The sequence below is a fragment of the Apteryx rowi genome, unplaced genomic scaffold (genome assembly GCF_003343035.1).
Source record: "Apteryx rowi isolate R43461 unplaced genomic scaffold, aptRow1 scaffold_165, whole genome shotgun sequence".
Taxonomy (NCBI): Eukaryota; Metazoa; Chordata; class Aves; order Apterygiformes; family Apterygidae; genus Apteryx; species Apteryx rowi.
This window is the reverse complement of record NW_020447919.1, coordinates 945,040-972,833: the sequence shown is the minus strand read 5'-3', so window position 1 is coordinate 972,833 and position 27,794 is coordinate 945,040. Positions and strand designations below refer to the sequence as shown.

Sequence of the window (27,794 nt, the reverse complement as noted above, 5' to 3'; positions counted from 1 at the left end):
GATTTTACCAGAAAGCTGCCACAACATGGTATATTGTATTCCTGGCCAACCCTGGGTACAAACAGGTAGAAGCCACAAGCTTTTCTGAATTTAGTCTGGCTAATCCAGCTGTCCTTCAGACTCAACCATCTCCCCTTCCTCCTCCAGCAGCTCCACAGGATGAAAATACCATGCTTCTGCTTCTTTCAGAAACGGCCCACATGCACTCTCCATTTTTGCATATTTGCACAATATGCAATATTTTCAGAGAGTTGCAGAGAACCTAGAATTTTTTTGCATGGACYATAGGAAATAGCTGCATACAAGTTGCAATGCAGCAGCTGGGATGTGCTGTTCTTGGATAAAAAAGGCAGTCTTGGACCTGGCTTCCTCCACATGCTACAGCACCCTGCATAGCACCTGAGCATGTGCCAAGAACAATGCTTCTGGGTGGGGATGTAAGGAAATGAAATATTAAAAAGCAAGAGGGTAAATATATACACTTGGAGAGAGGGGAAGAAAGGAAGCTCCTAGGACAAGTGAAAGAAAAGAGGCTTTTGGGAGTAGGGGGAAAGGTAAATTTATTCTTGAAAAATAAGTAAGGTTAGAGACCTGTCTTGATATATTATTTAGGTTTAGCATCCTCTAAAGTCAGCCTGGAAAACATTTTTCCCCTCAGTTTGTGTCTTATCTCTTCAAACCTTGAGCTTCATCTTAAATTTCAATCTCTGCCAAGACTGGAGGTGTTTCTTCTTCCTACGTTTATGCCACCACCACCAACAGGACTCTGCTCTAGACTGGTGGGTTTGTGCTTTAATAAAAACAACAATAATAATAATAATAATAATAATAAAAAGAACTCTTTTGTGTGCATTTTCAGCAGCACAGAAGGAAAAGCAGGGGAGCTCTGCTTTGGTGCACTTTCTAAAGCAAGCAAAAGGAAAGCTATTTTGCAGCAGCACTCAGTGTCCAGGGTGGTTAAGCTTATCCTATAAAATGTCTCAAAGATTTTCTCACACTTCCTGAGAAAATAAAGGTTTACAAGGGTTTGTCACTTACCAATGAGCTTATGCCAAATGCTTCTTAATGGAATAGCTTCCAACAAAAAATGAATCTGCAATGGAAGCACCTGGTTATCTCCCTCTGCATAACTCATCTCTAAAATTGTAGGCTATGAACAAGTATGATTAAGAGCTAGCATCTGTCACGTTTTTTAATATATTTTTAAAAACATATTACTTTCCAGCTCTCTCTAGGAATTAGTTCAGCTTGGCCCAGAAGTCCCACAGAATTCAACAAGATTTTCAGAAAAATTAACTCAAATTTTGAGTTCATAATGAAACTCATCAAATTAAGGTTGGTGTCAGGCTGAAGCAAATGAAAGATTCACATCATCACAGTTTTTCTCCTTTAAAAGCTATTAGCATGTACTGAAAATTTAAAATATTCCTAATTTAACACCTAATTTAAAATATTTCTAATTAACACCTAGAAACATCTTTTCTTAATCAACACATATCAAGATGTATTAAAATTAATTATAATATGAAGAAAAAAGTAAATATTTTAGGGGAGACTTGGAAACTAAGAGGAAGGCTTTTATCAAAAAGAGAGATTTTGTAAAATCGGAATATGCTTTTGGAAAATGTGACCTCACCTACTCTGTAGAACAGCAAAAAGAATTACTTCATGAAACTAAAATTACATAGGAGAGTTATCCAAAAGGAGATGAGGCTATTCAGCTCTGATGCACAGCACAGAGACTAAATATATTACACAGTTCTTTAAGAAGAACATAGAGAAAAATAAACACTATAAAATGGTTACATTTTTGAAAATATTGCTTACAATTTCCAACAAGTACTGGATCTCATTATAGCAGTTTGGTTTAAAAAACTTGTAGCTTATTCTGCAGCAATGAATACTAGCAGCAAGGGGGCTGGACCAGACCCCTAGCACAAAGCGCTGGAAGTCAGAGAAGCAGAGCAATAGATCCACAAAGGGCTGTACTTCAGCACCGCAATATCTGATTCTCCCAGGCACAGCCCTGAATGGGATACAGGTTCGCTATACAATGTGTGGGGATAATCAGGCACCCAAAGATGGGATCCAGGAAAGCCAGTTTCTGAGTGCACAGGTGCCCAAGGTAGTCAGCAGGAAATACCAGGGGAACCATTCCCTTCTTAGAGTATTCGACATGCCAGTCATTTCAGGTTTTCCTCTGTGAGTGAAGGTGGCAATACCCTCTGAAAACTTGATTGTGCAAGCATTTCCCATGCCTGCAGAAAATCACATTCAAATTCTGCCTCCATCTAGTCTGAGGTAAGAACTTAAGCCTGGACTTCCCATCAAGGTAACCACCCTAAACTTAGTGACACTGAAAAGGGTCAAGCCCAGAAAATTAAATTTTCAGCTGATGTCAGTCTATACAGTACACTTGAATATTTGTTAAATCAGCAACTGGAAACCATGCTCTTCCCCTCAAAATCACAGAGATGCTCCTACTTTTTAAATCTTTAAAACCCCACTGGACTGAATTGTGGCCCAGATGCTGGGTCACTGAACACCACAGTGTCTAAGGTCCTTAATGGATGTGATCTTTAATGTTCCAAGAGAAACAGTAGCATAATTACCATATTGCAAACAGCACTGTCTAAGCAATAACAAAAAATAATCCAGCCACCCAGTGCTTAGACTCATAATTTCATGATGTGAATCTATAGCTCTCTATGCACAGAAAATAGGGATCCACTAAAGACTTAACGAAGGATGTGCCTTGCACTACTCTCTTACGCTTACAGTTCTCTCCACTCTGTTCTTAGCACTGAAGTCCCTAATGAAAGTGCATACCTAAGTCCTTTCTTTTGAAAGGATCTCATTTTCCCCTATAGCTCAGTGTCCATCCAAGATGCAGGCAACTCAAGTATAATTATTTTGATAAGCATTAAAATTAACTTTTTTTGTTGGGTTTTTGTTAATACAGCTGAATTCCGTAATCCACTTCACCACTGAGAAACACAAAAGGAGCGTCAATGCTGGAGGAAAAAACAGCAGCCAGGATTGGGGCCAGACCACTAACTTTAACAACATCCCTGCCTTAAAGGACTGTAAGCCTACAGCAACAACATCAACAGCTTCAACAGCTTTATGACACATATCTTCCCTATTTTTTAAATAACAGGCTGGAACCATTTTCATATTATGTAGGCGGCAAAACTCTCACCACCTTCTATAAGAGCAAGACTGGACCAAATGTTGTTGATAGTTAAACAAAAAATCCCACRCTTCTAACAAACAAACCAGGAAAAAGTCTGTCAATACTTCATCTTTTTATTTATATTATTTCAGTTTTTTTGCAACAAACAGTAAATAGAATCCAGAGAATGCTCCTTTTTAGGGGAAACATTTAGGGTAGGCTGTACTCTGGGGTTTATTTTACTTGTCAGTATTCTTTAGAATGAAATGGCAAGGTCAGACACCTATCAGGAAAAATAACATGCATTTTAAAACACATGCAAAGAATATGAATCCTTTGATACTTTATGGTCAAACATCTGCTAAACTACTACTTTTCCTCAATTATGGGATTCCCAAAGCAGCAATTATATCTATTTTCCTCAGAATTTTGGGGATATAATCAGTACTACCAGAAATCAACACAGCCTCTCTCTCTATATATATCTGTATGTCTTGCCAGTGTTGAAACATTGGAAATGAGACAAGGACATTGCCCAAATATGGTAAACCTCTGGTTTGTTAACTGCCTAGAGTAAGCACTTTCTAACATTGAATCTCGTTTGTTAACTATGAATCTACTTCTATGAGGCGGTGAYGATTCTCAACCTGTGTTGACTTCTGGAAATCCAGGTCACTCTGCATTTCTTTTTTTTTTCTTCCCCTCAATAACACAGGCATGAAAGTTACTCCCTCCTTGTTACTAGATCAAAGGAAGTGAAAACTTTCTCTTTGACCCAACACTTTCAAATCTTGGAATACACTGAAAGGGAATACATTTTTTCTCTTGAATAAGAATGCTAACCTTTTCTCCCCTGCCTCCTTTGTTGTTTAAGTCAGACTGAATGTGGAAAGTTGACATCTTGGCATATTGCCCAGTCCTGAAGAAGAAAATATGGAAATATGGATTTTATCCACAAGATCACAAGGTATCAAAAGTCACTACCTCCTACACATAATAAGAACTGTTCCCACCTTGAGCAAGCCAATCAATCAGCTGCGTGCCAAAATTATATCTGAGCTAAAGTCGGGAAATCCAAGCAAATCCAAGAAGTGGGCAAATCTCTGGCTGAGTCCCATAAGCTTTTCAATCCCATAGGCATGGGTCAGATTGAAGACCTACAGGGAACAAGACACTCCTTGTAGCTTGAAGTCAATGTTGACTCCAACTCTAAGGCAAAAACCCCCACAAAACTAGTATTTAGGACTTCCTGTTTCTGCCTCAATGAATCTTGGATTCTTTTCCATACACTTGCACAGTGTACGTCAAAATGGAAAGTGAGCAGCCTTAGGATATGTTCTGGGCATTGGGTCACTCTTAGGAGATACAGGTTTGAATGGCCATGGACAGAAGGGAAAATAAACCTTGAATTTCTCAGACCCAAAGCCAGGTTTCTAACCACTATTATGCTACTGCAATTTTAATGAAGAGCCCTTCAGAAAACTCGTTCTAGAAGCCGACTTCCAGAAAAAGACTGAAGGCCACAGAAGGGCCTCTGAAGTCCAGCACATAGCACTATTCACACGCAGAGAGAAGCAGCACTTTAAACAGTCAGTGTTTCCTGCTTTCTTAGCTCATCACGTCTCAAACCTGGGAGCATATAATGGGAAGGGAGGAATACAGAACATACCTTAGAGGATGAGAAAGCATGAAATGCTCTACTGTACCTACCAGTGGGCCAGGATAGTCATCACCTCCCATCTTAACCCTGTCCCCAGATGCTAAAAGACAAGAAATGCAGCCAGTGCTGTCCTCTGTAAGTGCGCAGATGGAGATCAGTAGGGTCAAGAAAGAGATCTGTTGGGGCTCTGCAGAGACAAAGCCTGGAACATACCCAAACAGAAGCACTGTTATAGAAGAAACCTGTGATTTGCAATGCGCAATAACCTCAGAGCTAATATGAGACACCCTTCAGAGACCATCTGTATGGTCCACTCCAGACAAGGCTCTGAAGTGTGTCTCTGCCCTCATACRGTGCAGGTGGAGCCTGGGCACTAATGGCGGGATCTGCAGAACAGACATATACGGGTTAGTCCTCAGCATTTAAACTGTCTCTGTGACATAGCTTGGCATGACATCGGGAGATCTTCTAAACATCTGATTCCATGCAGCAATAGCAGTTCAGTGCCAGGAGAATCAGCATTAAACATCTCATAATAAATTGTATTATTTCGATTGCAGGATGACTCACATTCCCACAGTTTCTTGGCCAAAACAAAATAAATTAATACTGCTGATATTCCCTCAATGAGGGAAATTGTTTGAATATTTCAAATATGATTTACGGTAGCTGCTTACCCCTTTTTCTCAGGAATAGGGCACAGTGAAAATCACTGGTTATACCACAGGGAACAGATCTGGGAATAAATTCCTCAGAAGTCAGAAGTGATGAGGTGATGGTTTTACAAAAATCCAAACATGCATTTTTTATTCCATGTTTGGGATGAATGTGAGTTGCAGGATAGACATTCTTCTGAGCAGCACACCTTCCAACTCTCCTGCCTGTTTGCCTTGCGAGGTTGGTGACAACCGGCTCCTGTCAGGCGTTTCTGTCAGTCAGTCAGGTAGTTCAGCTATTGGAAGAACAAGAGCCCCGAGCTCAGTAGGGACTGGCAACCCTGCATATTCTCCCCCAGCATGAAAATCTGCCACAGCACGGACAGAGTGAGATAAGACCAGCAGAAATTTTAACAGCCATGAACAATAAGATAGATTTTAAGTAACAAGGTAAGTAATTTAATCAAAATGATTCCACCAAGTGTGAGGAGCCGTCCACTCTTATCTGAGAGATCTAATAACCATACCATTTTCTAATACTAACACATACACCACTTGAAAAACATGGCAGATTTCAGGGGAAAGTAAGATGGTAAGGAAGAATATGCTGGTTTTTACCATCTCTCAGCATAAAGCAGCACTGGATAATATAATTTTATGTCCCAAGATATTACCAGTCACAGGTACCAGCCTGACCATTCAGTTGTCAACATAATAAGATGTTCACAGATGAAAAAGAAGAACCTGATCAGCAATTTTGAGCATGTTTTAAGGTGTAAATTCAGGATTTCTCCTAACAAAAAAAAGCCAAACCTAGGAGTAAGACAAGGCACATGCAAATAACTAGACAATTGACGAAGGGAAGCTGCAAACAGGCTAGTTATGCCTCGCAAGATGTGAATATGTTCAGCAAGATTAAATTGCAGGTTCTCTTTGCAGGTTCAGTAACACTTATTCAAGACCAAAAATACTGTGGTAATTTTAGCTTCCTTTTTAGGAAGCTTGGAACAGGAGTGGAATGGATACAGAGTAAGTTGTAGGTTTAACCTGTGTTATAAATATTCACCTGCCCAAGCATTAAGCCTTAGACATATCATGCGATAAACAGATATTCTTAATGGTTTTAATTGTTTTGCATTTTAGACACATGTTCACCTGAATATCACAGAAACACATCAGGCAAATTTTACAGTAGCAATTTGTCAAAACAAACACATTTTTTCCAAATGTATCTTAAATTTCCCTTTTTTTGTTGTTGTATTTTGAAGGGCTATACATTTTTTCTTAAATAAAACAGCTTTTATGTATTATTTGTTTCACTTCACACAGAAAACTTGCCATCAGACAAATTAATATTTTATTAAAAAGATATGAGTATCAGGTTACCTTTTACGTCCTAAACTAAATTTATTTTCTCATAAAAAATACAGATGTGTTCTAAGTATTCTAGAAATAAGGCACTTGTTATACATGGAGAGCAGTCACAGAAGCAGGTTGCCATCTGGCCGTTAAGTAGCAATCCTGACAAAGCCCTACTGTAATAGGGACAAAAAAAGAATCTTACAAATGTGTTCTTTAGAGATCAAGTTAACATTTTAGAGCTCAAAATACCTGAATTTTACTGAGCCCAGTTAGAGATCATTCCTGTTGCTCAAGTAACACACCATACATGATCTACTAAAAAACACAAACAGTCCAGGAACAGGTAAAGGGCCAAAGACTTTTCCAGGGTGATCATGAGACACTGAGTGGAAAAAAGAGGAAGAGGTGGGGGGAAGAAAAGAACAAATAGATACTAATTGCCAAGCTTAGCAAGGGGATAGGTACTTTCCAAGCTCAGCACGAGATCCTCCTCCTCTTCCTGCTGTCTTGTGTTTGGCCAGAGTGGAGTGCTGGGCTTTGCAAGACAGGGCATGGCAAGAGCAGCAGCGCTCAGCAACCCACTGGGGATTTCTCTGGCTAAAGGGAGGAAACAGAAGGCCTGGAAAACCCCAGATCACAGTAACAAACTGCCCATCAATCTCAGCAGAGGAGTAGAGTCTTTGGCAACAAGCTTCAGCAGTGCTAAAAGACAAGGCTTGCCGGAAATAGATTTAACAGAGAGTTCAGGCATCAACGCTGATACTACATGCTGGTTCAACGAGACTGAACTTGACCAAATTGCCTCACTTACAACCATGTTACACATAAAAGTTCCAGCAAGACAGTATCTTGTCTTGCAGAACTATTACAGCAGGAAGAAAACTTCAGTTTGTCCACCAAGAGAGTATTATGCTAGTGCTATCACATACTTTTGATGCTGAAAAGCAACTGATAGTTAATTCCAAAAGGAAGTACTGTTACCTTCTGGAGGAGTTGCAATGCTGCTCCCAAGTCCTAAAATAGCAATGCTGTGATTCCTTGGTTCCAGCATCACTGCAAACTCTTCTCCTCTTTCCCAGTGAGGCACTTTTACGGGCTCCAGATGCACATTCTCCAGCCTGTCTTCCTGCAGGGCACTGAACATATACTTGATGGCTGCATCTAGATTCTTTGAACCACTGAGTCTAGGTCCTATGGTATCAGCAAAAACTGCTAATCTTTCATAGGATCTGTTCTGAGCTTTTCCATGAACAGCAAGATCAATAATAGCTTTAGCAATGCTGGAATAGCCAGCGATCTCTTTTTTAATGTCTTCAAATGTTTTGGGGTAATTGCCATCTCTGCTCAAAGATTTCCCAGCATATTGTGGTAAGAAATTTATGAAAAATATTAAGAATAGGTACTTCATTTTTTTCTCTCTTTTCTTTTCCACAGATGGCCTGTTGGGAGAAAGAAAGAAAAAAAGACTATATCAAACCAAACAGCTATCAGCAGTATTCTTTTTTGTTATTTGGATCGGCAGACAGAACAAAATGAAAACAAATCAGTTTATCATGAAAATGCTTTGATCAGAACTGGCAGAAAAGTAAATTTCTCTTGGAGGCACAATTATTGAAAGCAAATGAAAAAGATACTTAGACAACTGGATGCAACCTTTGTTGTGGTCTTCAGAAATGTCCTCGGAATGCAGCATCTCCTTAAATAATCCTAGCCTTCACTAAATAAAAACCCAGTGCTGCTTCCATCCAGTGGGAGCTCTGCAACTGCTTCTCCTAGAAGCAGGATTTGCCAGAAGTGTTGAATCAAATGTCTTCATACAAAACATCTGGACAGAAAGGTTTCTGAAACCATTCACAAATAAAACTGCTTCTAAATCTCTATATTCATAAATCAGAAAAGCAGTTGCTATTGCACTGCAAAAATCTCAAAACAATTCAGATCCAATGCCCCCTTGAAGAATGTATTAATYTTTTCATTGCATAAATCTACAATTACCTGAGAAACAAAACTTCTGATTTTCTGGTGTGTCACTTAAGGACTGATTTCAGCAGTGCTATACAGAGGTGCAGCCCAGAGGTGTGGATTCTCTTTTGAATACTGAGAGTTAGGCCTTATAGTTTATCTATCCTTCCAAATTTTCAATCCCATAAAAATGACAGTGTATTAACTGAATGGACAAAGAAACCTCTACAATCAGATGGAGTGTTTGCAAAGCCCTTTCATAACACAGGAAGTATGACTATCAGAATGCAGAATATATAAAGGCCTTTACTGTTATATCCAAAAGGGAATATAATCATTTCATTTCCTTTGAATTTAAACTGAGCTGCTATTTGAATGATAAATATTACACTCTCTAATACTAAACACCTAAAAATTAATAAGGCCATTAAATCAGCCCTACATCTGTAGCAAGTAAGARACTTAGAAAAGAAAATAATAGTGACTAGTGACAATTACTAGTAGGCCCAAAAGGGGTTCATAAAGCACTTTTGCCACTTCCATGAACTTTTTATAATTCATTACAAGAAATAATGGTATTTTTCATACAGAATGAAATTTGCCGTAAAATCATAGTGACACTAAAGACAAATGTTGATAGTTATGCTACAAAAGATGTTTTTCTTGGAAACAATTGTTCTACAAATCATAAAGGACTAATTAGTTGGCTAATGTGGATAAAATACTGTAAAGCAGACCTGTACGGCAGAAATATTACTGCTTTCACTGTTAGATTTTAAAGTTATTTTTCTTCCCTATTTTTATTTATTCAGTATTTCTGGAGACTTATACTTTTGATTCTATAATCACTGACCTGAGGAATCATGATAATATACTCGCCTTGTAGTCTTTCTGTTTGTATGTTACATGCATGCAGGCAGCCAATACAAAGCAGGGTGTGTGTGTGCATGTGAGAGTGTATATACATCTATATCTCCCGCTATATATGCATGCACACACACACATACATATATGCATATATTATATTCACATATGGTATTCACATACAATATACCAAAAAGTATTCCTTTTTTTTCAGAGCATTGTACTGGAGCTTTAATCAAGAGTATTAATTCTCAATAGCTTTATGGAATAGGCAAAGTTTCATAATATCCAAATAACTTTGTAAATGATAGGACCAGAAGAGACCAGAGTGTGTATCTCATTTGAAGCTTGCAGAACATGGTTTGCAAGATATTCCTCAATTAGCTCCCAATACTAGAAGCTACATAGTAAACTAGCAGCCAGGCCAATTCCTGAGAGAATAAAAGTGAGGTTACACTGTTTTTGTACCTCTGGCAGCGCATGCCACAGTTGTATCCAAAGCTTCTGCATGCTTCATTCTCAATGATCTAAGCTAAGAAATTACCCTTCCACATATGTTTGTTACAACAAACTGCAGACAGCTGAATTCATTTCCTCAAGGTATTCATTTTGGTCCTTTTCTCAGCATTTCTTAAAAAATAAAAAATAAACCTTTGAAACAATGAAATTACCTTCACATAATGATGATTTTTGACATCTCCTACATTTCTCAATTCTCTTGTCCCAGTTCCTCTCCTGTCCCCCAGTAGTTTCATGTATATCTATATTTCCACCCAGAAATCTTTGTTAAGTTTTCAAGAACTACCAGTTTGACTTCCTCTCATTCAAAACGAAGATGTTGAGATCAACAAAAATCTAGAAAATTCAAATGCAATGTTAAAGTCCTAGTCTGTAGTAGTACACAAATGCACAGTTGCCACATTACTTCTGATTTTTCTCTGTTTTTAATTTACCTTATCCTTCCAAAGAAGCTTCAACTTAACAGTGATGATAAAGATCTAAACAGCCTGCTGGCCATTTAAAGGCTTTAAAGTAATATTCTCCTTCCCCAGGTGGGAAGATATCTCCTCCAAACTTCACTCTTAAAAATGGAAAGGGAAAAGGGAAAGACTTCAACTCACAAGGTTTCTCCAGATTGTACTCAGTCCCTGGTAAGGAAGAATACATAAAGCACTCTCTCATATTTTTTGTGGCTAGGTAGACAAAAGACAAAGATCTGGCCCTCAGGCATGCTAGAAAAAGCTGAATTATCACCCTCAGTAAACAGTGGAGTTGGTAGTAAGAACGTAAATGCTTATCCCTCCTATATGTTACTATACGAAAGCATTTGTAACTTGCAAGCTTGACTTTTGAAAAGTCAGGAAACTGCATAGCTTAGGAGCATGGATTCATCAATGGAAACAGAAGAGGCAACCCCACAACATTTTTGTGAGAGCTGCCTGATCAGCTCCAGAAGTGGGGGAAGACCCATGAGGCATGATGCATTCATAATGATGCCATCTGAAATGCCAGCTGGTACAGCAAGTGCCTGCGCTGCAGAATTAAGACACAGAAAGAGGGAATGGGATTAAAGCCTTTCTAACTCACCAGAAGCAACAAAAATGTCACATCAAAATTTTCTGAAACACCAAGCGTAGGTCAAAGGATATCAGCACAAACTACCAGCCTTTCATAGCCTTTTCTAGGCCTTTTCATAGACAGTAAATTAAACACCAGCCTTAGCAATATATGAATATTAAGCTATTCTCCTTAACCACTCAAATGGCTCTTAAATTTAAGATTATGGCAGTAACAAATTCTTCACAGGGAAGTGCTGTCTTCCCCCCAAAATATTCTGTGATGCCATGTATGAATGAAAAATCTGTTACACAGGTTTCCTCCTTCTCTGTGACACAGACAAGGCAAAAGTCTTACATGATCAGGAACAGGAGAAGACTCGGGGTCATCTCAAGTCACTGAAAGACAACTGTAAAGACCTTGCTACAGACTGAGTTACTATTTGTGGTTATATTACACAGAAAGTATTGGTGTGTTTTTATTACTAAGCTGCCCATGTTCCTTCCCTTTGGACCAGTTAATTACATGCTCATAGACACCCTCTGCTAGGGGCATCAGTAATTTTCTCAGGATGCCCATGTTTTTTCCCTGATTTTTGCCAGGATTATCATCCACAAACAAGGAAATGAACTAATCTGATTTCTGTCATAAGACAAATTCTTGCTGAGTGGAGTAAGACAAGGATTTTGTAAAGTTAGTTCCAAGATTTGAAGATCTGGGCTTTTCTTTGTTTAAGGGTTTGCAAAATCTACCTAACGAAGCTGATGCACTTAGGAGGAGTTATACAGAAAATGCGGAGGGATTTTTTAATTAGCATTTACAGTCTCAAATAGCCCCCAGCTACCAGCTTATTACATTTTTTTCAATGCAGAAATGAAACCACAGATATCACATTCCCCTTAACTAAGAAATCTTTCCTTTGCTTTTCCTGGGCTCATTCAAAACCAGAAGCAGTCTCACTCCAAAGGCTGCCCAAGAGGAGCTGCATTTAAGAGTTGCACTTCTTCCAGGAATTTCCCACTGAACAATGAGATCAGACACGTTTCCACAGTTTTTGTGGATGTAATATACTTCCACCACAGACAGTGTTTCACTAACTACCTGTCACCACCCTATAAGAGGAGCGTAATCGGATTCAAACCTTGGGCAAGGGCAGAAGAATGGGAACAGGATTTATTGTGCCTTCCTTGAGCAGTTCAGCATAAACTGGCCAACAGCTAGTAGCTTTTAGGAATATTTCCCACTAGGTAAAGTAATGTCATACTCTCTTGGGCTGCAATACAGGAATCGCTCCACTTCTGATTCAGAGAGAGTATAGCACATCTGTTGTCTCAGTCTTTGCAACATTAAGTTTCTCATCCCAGTGAATCAGCTGGGAAAACAGAGTACTGATCCTTGCACATTTGACCAGTCAGACTTAGCAAATGAGTATCATTGTGCCAGCCAAGCTCAAAAATTAACAGGACAGTCACAACTGTTCAATACATTTAATTATTATTTAAATTTTTCAGTAAAAGTTCAGAGCACAGGCTGCAAAATGAAATAGGAAGAAAAGACCCTTTCAGGATGTACATTCCTTTCTTCTGGCCTTATTAATGCATCTGATTCCATGACTCTTTAGCACAAAATCTGTAACCACTTTCTAAAGTAGGAGTAAGAACACAGGACTGCCCTTTCGCTGCCAGGGAAGGATGCTCATTAGCAAGCTACAGTTAAGCTCCCTGTTTTATTTTCTCTCTCTGACCCTGTAAATCTTGCATGCATGAGAAGGTCAAAGAATGGTCCCATTCCAACCTTGCCTGCAGCCTCATGTTTAGGGTATTCTCCTAGAAAGTGAAGCTTTCAAGACCACGTAAAACCTACAACTTCCATCTCTAACTTCTTCAAAGGAACTTCTAATCACTGGGGTATTAAGCAAAAAGCAGGCGGCACCACTGCTCTTGCAATTTTGAGCAGAACTGAAAGCCATGCACACATTATATGCTGCATGTTTATGCCAGGTGAATTCAGTCTCTCCAGAGACTTCAGCTGGGCTCAGGCATCTCCTTAACCACTGTCAACTTAAAGGCTTTTAACTTTTTTAACCAGGCTCCTAGGTTTCCAGAGTACAAGCATATGTTTAGGAACCATAGGAACTCTGTGGTCCACAATGAAGGTAAAGGTAAAAGGCAGTAATGTAAAAAAGCTCAGCATCTTTTAGATTCAGGTGGAGTAGATAGTAGGCACCCAGACAAGTCACTACCTGGGTCCATATATGGAAGGAAGCATGTGGTCTGAATATAGCCCACAGAATAGAGAGGGTTTTTTTTCCTGAAAACTCCTAGCAAAAGAAAAGCAAAAGGCAGTCGGAAAAGCTGAGAAACTGGGGATATGTTGAAAATGAAAATCTTCAGAATATGAACAGAACATATAAACAGAAGTTGAAAGGATTAAAAAGATTAGGGAAGAAAGTTTAGTGGCATGTAGAACAAAAGCAGGAAGTGAAGGCAAGAAGTAAGTCTTCTCCAACTCCAGCGAGTACTGTAATAGAATGAAATGCACAGCACAGTGCTACCCTTGGTGGTGGAGACAGTGTCATAAGAAGATGCACTTAATAAACAAGCAGCTGCTTTAAGGATGCTTCCACCTATTGTCTGATCCATTTGTTTGTAGTCAACTACCATCTTTGATGCTAAAGAGGAAGATTATAGGTATCAATCTTTTGCAGTGTCCCAATATTAAACAACTTTAGTACACCTGTTCTGGAACGAGGTAACTCCCATTACCACCATTAACATCATTACAATACAAAGTATCTTAATATTTTGAGCAAGAGACAGAGCATAAAAAACCTCAGCTGAGAACACAGATCAGCAATCAAGATAACTGAAAGAGGGGCAGAGGCAAGAGAAATAAGATAAACGAAGCTAGAGCAACTCTTCCAATCCAGTGTGGCAAAGTCTTCCCAAAATCCCAAGACAAAAGGACACAGACAGTTCACAAGAGTCATGGTTATGGGAAATGAGGAAAGAAAACAATACATTCAAGATAATAACCACTTAATTGCTGAAGATCTGCTAAATCTGTGAAGTATCTATCAGCTTCCTAACCATGTACCATTTGATTTTCCTCCAAAGAATGCAGGAAACCTTGAAATTACACAGTGTTTTTTGATAATATTAGAACAGACTGAAAGGCCCCAGGGTAACAAACTCACTTGCTGCAGAGTGATGTCTGATACATTTAATAGCATCTGAAAGAAAGTTTGTTGTGACAGCTGTAGAGTAGGAAGGCTGGAAGGTCAGGTGGACTTGCAAAATGAGGAGGAGATTTCTGCCTAAAAATAAAGTAATAGGGTTCTTCCACCACTTAGAAAGATAAAGCAATAAAAAGGTTTCATAATCTTAAAAAGTGAAGCAGGAAAGCAGACATTTCTCAAAGACTGCTCTTCCAGAATTGTCAAGATTTCTTATCTGGGAGGATGTTTCATTCACAAATGAGTTAAAATATTTGGACTCTGGGAACATATACAGTCAAAGTTATGATTTACATTACGGAGTCCCTAACACCAGCTTTTTTGCATCTAAAGCTAAAGAAAGGAAAAATACAACAAAATATGAATACAAGAATTTGAATACAATATGAGGTCTTACCATACGTGGACCATAAAGCCTAAAACTCCAAAGAAAACATCAAATCTGGAAGCTGTTTTACATTTATCAGCTTTGAAAGAACTATCCGGATTTACTACAACTCAAGATCTGTCCTGAAATCCTTGAAAAGATATGCAAGATGTAGGGAGTGATATAAACTTACATGGACATAACAGGAGTGAAATGTTTAAAAGGGCTAAGAATTAGAACAGAAAAAGTCCAAAAATGCTCAAAGACATTGCAAATGTGGCTCCTCATTTGGAAAAAGACAAAGTTTATACCCTATTTATACTCTGTATGGTGGAAGTACTATAGCTTAACACAGAAAGCAAGGAGTAAAAGGAATTGTGCTTAACTCTTTCAACTGCAAGCCTCAGAATATTAATAGGATACCTTGATAAAATCTTACTCTGCAGCTGTTGCTAAAATGGATGATAGTAAGCCTGAAGAATCACACCATAACCAATGTGCAGAGTTCCACATCAGCAAAAACTACAGAAACAATCAGTTTGCAACTTCACCAAGAAGCAATAATGGCCAAGACAGAAAAATTTTAAAAAGGGAGATTACCACAGAACAATGCTTAGACCACATAGCAGCTGAAATTATTCCTAATGAGCATTCAATATACAAGCAGTTCTCAGAAGGCAGTACATTATCATTTCAGATCAGAGGCAAAAGACAGGAATTCAGTGGGAATTTTAGATAAGAATAGCTGAATAGAACAGAAACATTCAATGAAAGACAGACAGTTAGGAAACAATAACATAGAAGTACACTATGATGTTCATATTACAATGGATGCCAAAGTACATAGCTGATGCCAGCTGCCGGCGTTAAAAGACAACCAGGGGGAAAAAAGGATGATTTTTGATGATTAAATCAAAATATAACAGAATAAGGATGCAATTATTTTCTCTGGTATTTTGATGCTCAACTTCAGGTGACATTTCCCTCAAGTCTCTATTTTTGGGGTGTAAAAAACAAGAGAGAGGTTGCATTCAGATATAGAAGGAATTGGTTTATGAAAAATAGAAACATTCATGCACTCTCATTCTAAGACTAAAAAGTAGCAATCTCTTAATTTAGGGAACCCTTCTTAATTGTAAAGGGCCTTGGGATGGACATATATTTTGTGTCTTTTCATGAAATTCACATTTAATTTAGATATAAACCCTTAAAAACTGCATATTATTCTTTCAGCCTTTCCTACAGGAGAAAAACGACTCTGTTTTACTGGGACGATATAAGTTCAGAAAACTTCTCTCACAACCTCTTTTATATTTTCTTGTCTGAGAAGATGAATTAGGCTATGGAAAAGAATTAAGTGACCAAGAGAGAGAAACAAATTTAGGGGCACAAAAGAGAAAATTAGCACATAAGGTCCAATACTGAAACATCTATTATCCTAAACTAAGTTTCTTTTTGAAAACATGTTCAACAACACATCTTATATCCTGGATTTACACTTAAATTATTCCTGCAATTCTGATGCCAAATATTTTGTTTCTGAATTTTTATTAAAAGACTAGCAGATCACATCTGGCCAAAGAATAAAATCTTTCTTCATACCTGGATAAAAACAGAAGGTATGATCTTCTGAGCAACTGGCCAATATAACATAAGCTCCTACAGTTGATAGGTGGCAGCTGTAAGAGAAGCAAACCAAGCTGCTTTAACAGCAGCTAGTACAGGGCTGTCACAGGGCCTGATACCCCTGTGAAGTTTTGAAAGCCGAAAACAATCACCAAGTCCCCGGCACACGCAGGCATGTCTTGCACCTCCTCCAAGCAGCGTTCCAGCAAAAGGCTGTTCAGTCCTACACAACACATGTATGCTTTATGTTGCTCCAAATTTTTGACAGAAAATACAAACACTTTGAGTGTCTCCTGCCAGCAATTAAATCTGAGAAAATTTGAAGGTTTTTTTTTGCCAAAATGAAGTAACAAAACAGGTAACCTGAGTTACTAATTATGTAATGGATTGCAATAGATCAAATTTTCTGGTGAYGTGACCCTTCTAGCCCTACTAAAAGTTAAGCAAGCTGATAATCTCACCTATACACATCATAAATCACTCATAAATTGTAAACTCTTAAATTCTTAGCTTTCAAATATGCAGCATGAATAACATTCCTCTATGGCCACACACCTACAAAGCACATAAAGAAAATTTTCATTTTGATTCAATATGTTAGGAGAAAAGTTATGCACATTATTAARTGTTTTGAAGAAAAAGACACACAAAAAGCAAGACCAAATGTTTCAGAAGTATCCAGCCATTTCAGCTATTTTGCTCCATACACTTACRTCTTCATTTTACAGATATAGTCAGCACCACAACTCCAAATTAAGTCAATAGATATACTGCCAAATATGAGATATTCCAGAGTTATTATTAAATAAAATTTACAGATTAAAATACCTGTAACTGTTTTCTGAATATCTGCATTATTGATGAGTTTTTTCTTGCAGTCTTTCTTTTCAGTCACAAGAAAAAGTAAAAAATATACAGAAAGGGCACAGCATCAAGAATTTCTCATTATATTTGACAAAAAAAAAAAAAGATCTTTATGATGCACACATTTCCTTACTCATATTAAGGGAGGGAAAGGATACTCATTTCAATGTGCTATATTATTTAACTATGTCGTCTTTGATTTTTTCACATTCACCAGGACATAATACTGGTATTCAAATATCATACTGTATTCAACATAACAACACAAATAAATTGCTACAGCTCAGTGGAAATGTACAATGGGGGCCACCATGCCACAGTGGACTGCACAGCGGACAGTGCAGCATACAAACAAAAGAAAGCTTAAAAAGTTTAAATGTAAAGAATGAAGGGAAAGAACAGACTGCGAACGGGATAAATACATTTTTACTCAAACAGCTTGACAGAAAGTTGGGTTTTAGCTAATTTTGAGAAATAAGCATGCAAAACCAGACCTCTTTCTGATGTTGAGGATAACTCCAGGACCATTTCTTAGCCAAAGCTACTCCCCAACACAGCACACATTCGACCATGCAGCAGACATTTGTCTATTCTGATCACAATGGCTACCATGCACGAACAGGTTCTGGTTCTGGATTTAACTTTAAATTAATTTTAACTACCATTTAAGAGACAAAAGTTATCAAATAGTTTGCCGTTGCTGGACAAAAGAAGTCAGTTATTACAAGAAGACTTCTATCATTTTAATAATTTTTTTTGTATTTCAGTAGCATCCAGCAGTCCCAGCTAAGATTAAGGTCCACAGTGCTATGCACTGCACAAATACACTGAGACAAGCACGCCATTAGGACTTTACAATTACAGACAGACAAAACAGACAAATGATGGGAGGAGAAGGGACCCAGAAGTGGCACCTCCAAGTTTTTCTATGAAAGACATCCCAATTAGCATGACTGTGACCAACTCCTTTCTGCTGACACTAACAACAGGTACCAATTAAAAGCTTGCTGCAGTGAGGCAAAGAGCAGTATTACAGAAAGTCAGCTGGAAATCAAAGTGGGAAAAAAACAAAAACAAAAACAAAACAAACTCCAAAGAGCACACTAAAGAATAAACGTGCCAATTGTATAGAGAGGATGATGACAAATGCTGACACCAGTGAGTCTGGCTAAGACAATTCCTATTTTTCTGAGTCATGCAATTCTATTTTCAAAAATGAGTATTTAAAGATGCATTCAATTTTTTTATAGAGGCTAGTAAAACAGTTCTAAATGTAAACAGTTACTGCATCTGCTATGCTGCTAATAAATATCTGAAAATGTCTGTTCTCAATTTATTTTTGTTCACACACTAACACAGCTGGCACATTTCTATTCAGAATTCTTATGCAGTGACTCCAAAGATTCATCATGCAGGTGATCTGTGAAATGGCTTACACTGAGCTGCTGCAGGTTAGCAAATCTTAGATAAATACTGATTTCTCTGCAGACAAAATTTTAGGATGGAAGAAAAGAATAGGTACAGGGAAGCCCAGATGTATAAAATTTTCATGCAAAAGCTCACCAGTGCAAAATTTAAAGTTCCTTTTGGACACTTAGTTCTCAAACATACACTTTGTTATTTCCAGCTATGGTACCTTATAGTGCTTTGTTTTTCCAATGGGAAAGAGAGGATCACGCTGCTCAAAACCAAATAACAACACCAGAACAAACAGCAATTTTTTAATACCTTTTGATGAATCTGCATTCTGAGCAGAAGGCTGAAAAACAGGACAAACTTCTCTGAAGTAGTCAAGAAGTGACAGCATAAACCCAAGCAGATGTTCATAGTGGAATCAAGAGTCTAAAACATCTTTTAGAGGACTGCTTATTTCTCAGTACACAAAAGCATCACCAGAAAAAGTAGCTGTATCAGCAATTTATATGTTGAAATCCCATTTGTGTACTCAAATCAAAATACTGAACACTGGACTAATGGTATTACATATTATATACTGCATTTTCTGTTTAGTAAGATGCTTACATAGTGAATTACCTATAAAGCTAAAAGCTGAATACGCCTACAATATAGTTTTCAGGTCCGTCATTATGCCATTACCCCGATCAGCATTCTGTCACAAGATTTTCAAAAGATTTGAAGTCACCAATTTCCTGAACCACATATTTCTCAGATTTTCCTCAGGAAAAGTCTTTAGAAACAGATCAAAGGGAATAGAAAAGAATGGAAAAGAATAGAATAGAATCATAATACATTATATTACATTATCTTAGATAATGTTAATACAAATAACTGTCCAAGCAAACATAAATGCCTTATATATACCTGCAGAGATACCACGCAGCATACACACAAAAATACCAACAGCAGCTTTAGAATAAATGAAAGAAGTAAAACTGCCAAAACATATCAACAGCCACAACGGAGACAGCTTTCCAAAATGGCAAAAATATTTATGAGAAGGAAGCTAGTTTAATGAAGTATGAAACAACCTCTTCTCAACACAATTATGGTTTGAATCTCATGATATTAGAAATATAAATGGAGGTTCATCCTTTAAAATCATCACAGGTTCTTTTTGCTAGCTGCCAAACTACGCGTGGTGCATTTGTTTTATCCAGACTCTTAACAGGGTCTTGAACGTGACAATACAAAAGCAGATACCGTACTTGAGTGTCATGTCAAGGGAAGATACTGATTTTGGCAGACATAAGCGGACTAGGTATATATATTTATATGTCATTTTCTGGCACACATCCTACAGCATCTGCAACACTCTTAAGGACAGAATGTGATCAGTCCTCTCTCTGCAAATATATGTCAAAATACCTCCCTGTCTTTGCACCGACATGAATCTGACAGTACACCTGACCAATACTACACCAAGATTACATTAGGCCATGAAAGTAAAGGAGGAAACAAAATAACCAAAAGTTTCTCGCTTGGCCTTAAACATTGCCATGCAGTTCAGCTGGCACAAGGCAAAGGCTCCCAAGGGAAGCTTCCAAACTGTTGCCATCTCTGACAGAGCCCGCTCGCTGCTCGCTGCCGTGGGTGTGCGGCACCAGGGGCATGACTGAATGCCTGCTCAAGCAGCAGGAGCTGCCAGGCCATCTCCGGAGCACTCCAGCCATGAGCCCAGCACAGCCCACAGCTCTACTTCCAGGGCCCAAACTGCTCACCCTGTCAATCCTTCCTGCTCCTGCACATGACAGCCAGAGGCTATTTCTGGGTCTGCTGGAGTAGGCACGCCTAARATACCCATTTTCCCAAGGAAATATAAAGTGGCCTGAAACACATTAAAAAGTGAAGCTAGCTCCTCTTTAAATAGCTATTTAGACAGTGTTATCAAACTGGGCTGGGTCCCCAACAGGGGTGTATTAAGACACCTCTGGCTTTTACCCCACCTGTTAAGTACCCCTCAACAAGCACAGCTTTGGGAATGCCACCTTTGAGTGGCATTAGTCACAAGACCAATCATTTAGGAGACAAAAGCTTGCAGAATCCACCCACTCAGAGCACTTTACTTTGATTTAGTTGCAAATGACTGGTGATTTTCATAACCACTTATTTGCCCATGTGATATACTGCATAAAATTCAGAGGGCTTCATCCGCAGCATGAGTAAGGAGACACTAACATTTGGGGCTCTGGCACTACTAGTGTGAAGATACAATGCAGCCTCTGCCTCCTACAGGGAATCCAGATGATGTAAATGTCAGTGTCTCCATGAACTAAAATGAGATTCCAAATTAAAATGAAACTGATATTGGAAGATCAAATACACAAATTGTGGTTTTGATTTTATCACTCACACTAGTTTGCAAGCAGGGGCAACTGATCAGAGTAGTGTTCACATAAAATTACAACTGCTCCTTCATTTAGAAGCAGCCACAAAACCATCTTTGCTTTCTTGATAAAGCTGTGTTCCTTTCAGGATGACAACATTAGCACTTTTGTCTGCACTTCTCTGATTTTCATACTCAGGTCACTCCTCAGAAAGCTCTTTAAAAATATTTAGAAGCCAGGCCAGGACATAAACAGTGCTTTGGGCAATGAACTACATATTACTTCCACTCTCTGACAAGAGCAACTTCCCAGTTAGCTACTGGTACAGATCTGCTGGCAATGCTAATCCTACACTCCTTACCCCATGTTTACCACAGCCCCACTTGCTGAGCACAAAGTACTTAGATATGAACATCTGGAGGGCAGGCAAGGTCAGCAAGGAGCCTGCATTTCTTAAGTTTACTTTCCCATTTAATTCCTAGACCAAGACTTTCTACAACAAGACAGTTACCTTCTGCTTCCAGGAGAGCAGCTGAGCTTGCACAGAATACCACRCGCAGTTGCAGTGATGCTTGCAAGCTAGCAGTCCAGCTGTACCCCACCACAGAGGAAAATGTTTTCCAGGAATAAGGCTAGTATTAGCTGACTTCATCTTTCCTGTGCCCTTTGTTTGTAGGGACAGGAGATATTAGGCAGCTCATTTCATTTTGATAAATCTGGGAGGTTGTATTAGACAGATGCCCATTCTAGTTATTATTATTTATCCAGGGTGCATCTGTTTTACATACAGTTCACATACCCATAAACTCACAACAGTTATTTTTATATAACATTCTTCAAAAGAACTTTCCCATGCTCCCACTCCTGTCTGCATGATATTTTATTGGGATCAGAAAACAGGCTTCTGATTACATTTAATTTTGATACCAATACACTGAGAAAAGTAGAAATGGAAAAAATGCCATGTCTCCCAGCACTAGAATGAGGAAAAGCCAAAGGAGATAAAGCAGCATGTGAAAGGAAAAATTAATTAGAAAATGAAATGCCCATTTGAATATTACTCTCCCAAAAGGTAACTGCTCTGACTTTGGTAAACCCTAGAGATCTGCAAAGACATGATAGTGGGTCTAACAAGTCTGGTGTATAACACATTGATGAGAGGGCTATACCACAATCACAAGAAAATGGCACTGGTTTAAAAAATAAATGAGCATATAAATGTCAAATATGCTTCACAGACACACATACCATAGACTAAATAGCTTTTAATTCTTGGATTATCTCCTGACTTAACCTCCAGGTCAGCAAAACAGGATTCACTTTGTATGATTTTTTGATCCTTCTACTTTAAATAAAACTTGCCATATGATCTGGATCCAAGAATACATAGGATATATCACTAGTGATAACAATAGATCCTCCTTACATCCATCAAAGAGCTTAAAATATGCATCAATTTCTTTCAACCTAAAAGCTTAAGCTATAAAGCAATTTTCACAAATGATACAAGTCCAAATAACATCAAATGGGAGAACACGGGGTTTTCTTTGTACTGAGTTCCGGGACTAGGGAAAGCATAAAGAGACGCTCACTTAAGAACATAAAATAACTCATGCTTTTGTGTCAATAGGATTATCTTTAGTTGGTACCAATATTCTGGGCCAAAAAATCAGACTGACTTTGAGCAGAGAGAGGACTGTTAACAGAAAAAACACTTACCACTGGGAAATACCTTTCCCTTTAGGGAAAAAGACTTGCTTAAACATATTTTCAGCTCACCTACAGCCACATGTAAACACAGAAGGATAATCATACTATTCTGACCGCATGTCTGTTTCCAGTGAAACAACGCAACTCATTGTCCCAGCGAAATTTAAATGTGAGGCTGAAGACACTATTTTCACTCCCTATGAGTTCAGCACACTCTAAGAGCAAACTCTGCATAAGCTACCCCCACCCTCCAAATTTCTTCCAGCCTGACTACCTTCTCCTCTATGATCACCAGATTTGCTAGAACAATCCAGATCCAAACCTAGATATCAACAGCCCCAGCTCATCCAGCCTTGAACTTCTTACTGCCGGAAGCCTGACTCACGCCAAGTCCCTCGCAGCACTATATCCTCTCAGTTTTCTGGAAAGGTTCACTCCTCTACCAGTTCAAATCAGAGGTGCCTAGGGGTTCAGGAGCAGTCCAAAATCAGACAACTACCCAAAAGCCCCAGCCGATCTACCCATACTGGATGTGTTGCATTTGGGTATACCTAGTCTTTTTGATAGTCACGGTTGTGCTGTACCCCAGACAACAAGGTATCTGACAAGTCTGTCTCCCACCTATCAGCTGACTTGGGTGGTAGCGCTTCCAGGAAAGAAGCACACCTCTCCTCATTTGGTAACTCTCTGAAGGGTAGCCAAAGAAAGATTCCTGCTCACTACTACTCTTTTTGCGAGTCTTCTCTTCAGGCATCATAGCCAAGCCCAAAATAAAACACGAACCAGAGCCCTTAGCTGCAGTAGTAATGCACATTAAAATCAGTGAAGGTGTTCTTTCATAGCCTATGGACTATGGCAAAAGGAAGTTTGGATCAATTGTGGCTTAAGTCCATCTAGGTCACAGCTACTGTGGTTTTGCCCTCCAAATTGCCACTCACTTGCACCAGAACTTTGCCCTTATGGTCAGGCAGCAAGTTGGTTCTGGGAACCAATCCAGTGAAAAACATACTTATTCTTTGTTTGCAGAAATTAATCACGAGCATTAGCACCAGTAAGCCAGTGCCAAAGGAGACAATGAGGACGTACTATTCAGAGGAGGGTTGGACAATGGCAGTCCCAAATTAGGTGAGGTTACACTGGCACAGAGCTGCATCCTGACAAGGAGACAACTCTGCTCTTTGTGACCCCTCAGCTACCAGGATGAGAAACTCTGTCAAAAGGGCAGGGCAAGTGGCTTGGGTACTAAATAACCTCTGCAGCAGCTGCATCCAAATCTGACAAGGGCTATAATTCAGAGCCTAGGCACAGAATATTCCCAGACTATTCCTAAGACCTTTTTGCTTCTGAACATCCTCCAGAGATTCCTTGCCTAACAGCTGTTTCAAGACAACCAAACTAAACAAGCAATTAGAATCAAGTTCTCTTTGTTTTCCTTATGGGGTATCTCACAACACATCGCTGAGGGAGAAATTGTCTTCTCTGTATATTTTTTGCAGCACTGAATATATTACCTGAGATTAGTAACGTACTCTTCCACTTTATCTAGTTGTCATAATAGAAAATATTAATAGCCCACTGGAGTATATGATCAATCTCAAAGAAATCAGTATCTTACAATTCTTTTTGCTTCCAAAGCAATACAGAATCTCCACAACCTGAAATTCCAAGAAGTGTTTTTGTAGTCTACCATGGAAGAACAGCCAAGTTTTGTACAAGAGAGCACTACACACAAGAGCACTAGAATGTGAGTCCTGCGATTCAGAACAATAGGAATCAACAGGATCAGAAGTGCTCATCTCAAAACTTGAGGAGAGTAAAACGGAAGACTGTTTCAGATAAATCAAATTTATGCTTCGGCCTTCAACGGTTACCAAAAAATAACAAAAAAAAAAAGATGCTCTGCCACCTGACTCTACTAGCTCAGGTCTCATTTTAAGGCCTCAAAAAAGCACATTTCTTTCTCAAATGTCTATTGTAACATGTATAATACCACAAAAGACCGTTTTGTGGGGCTACTTGAAACACAAAATTACTTTAGACTCACTTGTCTATCTGAATTCACAGTCAAGTGCCTCCTCTGAAAACAACTAACACAAAAATTAAAGACATCATAGGATACCAATGCATGTGGAACCGATGAAAGCTAGAAGAACTGGGACAGGGAGCACAGTGATCTCATCCCTTTCATACACAGCACTCTAGCAGGAAACTTACTACTGCTAATTTTGAGTAAAGGATCAGACACCATAACCAGTAACTGCAAAAGAAAATACAGTAAACTAAACACACTTTTGTCAAAATATATGAACTTAATTTTTTGCAGATTCATTTTAATCTGAATGCCTGTTCATTAGATACTTCTACTTCCCTCTTTGGCAGCAATAGTACCAATGAAATTTTCACTTTTTTTTTCCTCACTTTTATCCACTGTGGATAAAACTCTTCAAACAAACATACGTTAATTAGATTTGGAAGGCACTGAGAAAATATTCATATTAATAATGCCAGAATAGAAATAAAGAATCCAGATGAGCTGGGTGTCTCAATGGTCTGCATTAAAAAAAAAAAAAAATCATTGGCTCATTGGTCCTTTCTCTCCAGCTCAAAAAAAAGAAAGAAAGAAAGAAAAAACAAACAAACTTTTGAGATCAAGGCAGCCAAAGTTTCATTTTTAAAACTACAGGCTAACATTTTTCTCAAGCTGACACATGATTTTTTCTTCTATTGTAAAACTAAAACAAAAAAGAACAGAACATTCTCCACAGATTCTGTCTGAAATACTGACTTAATTAAGTAATTGGCATTTAGGAGGTTACAAATCAGAGCTAAATTTCACTATGCCATCAGAGTGAGAACATAAGGGACTTAGGGTAAACTGAAGAAAAGAATTTACATTTATTTCAGTACTTTGAGATTATTGCAGACATTTGGCAACAAAAATGTGAAAGATTACTGCAATGCAATTTTTGACAGATAATATTTCCTGTTGAGGCAGAACAGAAAGAACTGTAGAGCTTCAAGATTGTAATCGTTTCATACATTTCTATGTACAAAGTACTTTTTAAAGCAAAATATTTCTCCCCTGCAGCTGCTCTCTCTTAGATGTACTGCCATCCTTCATCTTCATCCTCCCACAACTAGAAAGGAAGGAAGAAATGACAAGAGAAAGTTTTCARTCTTAAAACAAGAAAGTTTTATGCACAATAGCAGGAATAAATAAATGAATCCAATGTGCATTATGTGTTTGTGCAATTATATCAAAAATAAGAGACTGTGCAAGTTGATTCCTTTCCTGATTTGGCATTGCATACACGCAGCATTTGCAAAACCATGTTATAAAACAAATAAGAATTTATATGAGCTTTCACTGACAGATGTCTCCCAACAAGGGTCAATGCCAGGTTGCTCTTCCTCAACCCAGATTTGCAATCTGTTCTTATCTGATTTAATATCTTATTGTTCTGCTGTTCAAAAGAATTATATATATTTTAAACACCAGGAAACAAAATTTGGTAAGACAAAGGCTTAGTATGAATCTACAAAGCTGCACTGGCTCTGATCCAAGTGTATCTGTACAGACTTCATCAAAAAGACTGAAGTTTGGGACAGCAATGCTGAATGCAAGATACAACTCATAGATACTATTCAAGCTACAGTGGTTACATCTGAAGAAATGAGTCAAAACTTACAAGGAAACAAGAGACTTAAGAAATTTCATGGATATGGTAGGTTTTGTTGGTTTTTGTAGGGTTTCTTTGGGAAAAGAAGCAGGTTTTATTCAAGGTAAGAATCTAACACCAGATAAGACTGAAAGGTGTGTTTTTTAAGGAATGACAGTAGTTAAGCATGAGAATGACTTTTAACAAAGCTTTTGTACTTGCAGAAAAACAACCAAGGCAAAATCAAGGCCAACCTTTGTCTTCCTAGTTTAAATCTTAAGAACCTCTCACAGCTAAAACAGACAAAGATGTAAGCAATCCTTCCATCCTCACACATGGCATCTGTTTTGCAGTCACGTCAAGGCTGCTTTATAAGAAAAAACACACACCCACTCCCCTTCCACAGAGATTAAAACACTCTTACAGTGTTTTAACATAAAAGGGCAAGCAGATTTGGACAAATTTCCAGAAAGAATAAAAATTATTTCACTTTTGAACTGAGTGAAAACCACAGATAAGCAAAACTTTGAAAAACAAGGCCTACCAAACAAGAAAGACGTGGACCTGATTTCAGGTGCTGACCATGTATCACCCCTACTGAGTAGGCATTTCGGGCGCTCGCTCAGCAATTCAGAAAGTCAGGTCCCCAGAATTCTGGAGTTTGAAGGAAGAAACAAATAATCATCAAACAAACAAAAATCCCGTGGTTATGTTTTGAACTTTTCCTCCAGTGCGTTTCAAAGGTGACTTGTAACTTGTCACTGCCACAACCACTAGATACACAAATACCTTCCTAAATTCAAAGGGCTCCTCAGTACCTCATGCTTTCTTAGAAAAAAATGTGATTCACCTTGCAGGACTCACAATATTGTTTTTATATCTCATTTTTCCATCTCTTGTATGTTTTTATATGTGTGTGTGTATATATATACAAACTGCCTTTTTTTTCTTGAATACTTCTCTCATTTGCATAATCTGAAAAAAAGTTTTTCAAGAATTAATAAAGTTCCTGTCAAAACAAATCTGATCCATACTAGTTACGAGAATTTCTTACTGAGAAGCACAAAACACTTTACATGCTGGGATTTCTTTACTATGAAGTGTGCCATAAAATGTAACGAATACCAGATTTATTCATCTGATATCGCTTCCACTGGTTTTCAGCGGCATCGCTTTCCTAGTAACACACCGATTACTTTTAACTGTGCCGTTTCAAGAATGCCTTAAAATGCATCACCTTAAGCTGATCGTGCACCACGAAGCGTGAACGTTACGGCCAACTACAACTTAGCGTTTGTTGGTTCCCCCCCCC

At 38.4% G+C, this 27,794-nt stretch overlaps 1 protein-coding gene across 6 annotated transcripts in view; it reads right to left on the bottom strand.

Annotated features, from left to right (window-relative positions):
- Positions 1–27,740, bottom strand: part of CPQ (carboxypeptidase Q) — a 168,168-nt gene extending 140,428 nt beyond the window's left edge. The window contains exons 1-5 of one of the 6 annotated variants that reach the window (XM_026060132.1): positions 7,835–7,912; positions 5,513–5,787; positions 4,886–5,037; positions 4,019–4,094; positions 1,039–1,093 (exon numbers count right to left, since the gene is read on the bottom strand). In XM_026060132.1, coding sequence (XP_025915917.1) covers positions 1,039–1,093; positions 4,019–4,094; positions 4,886–4,905 — 151 coding nt within the window. In that variant the 5' untranslated portion in view covers positions 4,906–5,037; positions 5,513–5,787; positions 7,835–7,912. Of the gene's footprint in view, positions 1–1,038; positions 1,094–4,018; positions 4,095–4,885; positions 5,038–5,512; positions 5,788–7,834; positions 8,293–16,440; positions 16,502–27,026; positions 27,137–27,719 lie in introns of those variants that run through there. The other 5 variants (XM_026060131.1, XM_026060129.1, XM_026060128.1 and 2 more) reach the window with 5 other exon arrangements.
- Positions 27,741–27,794: the final 54 nt, after the last annotated feature.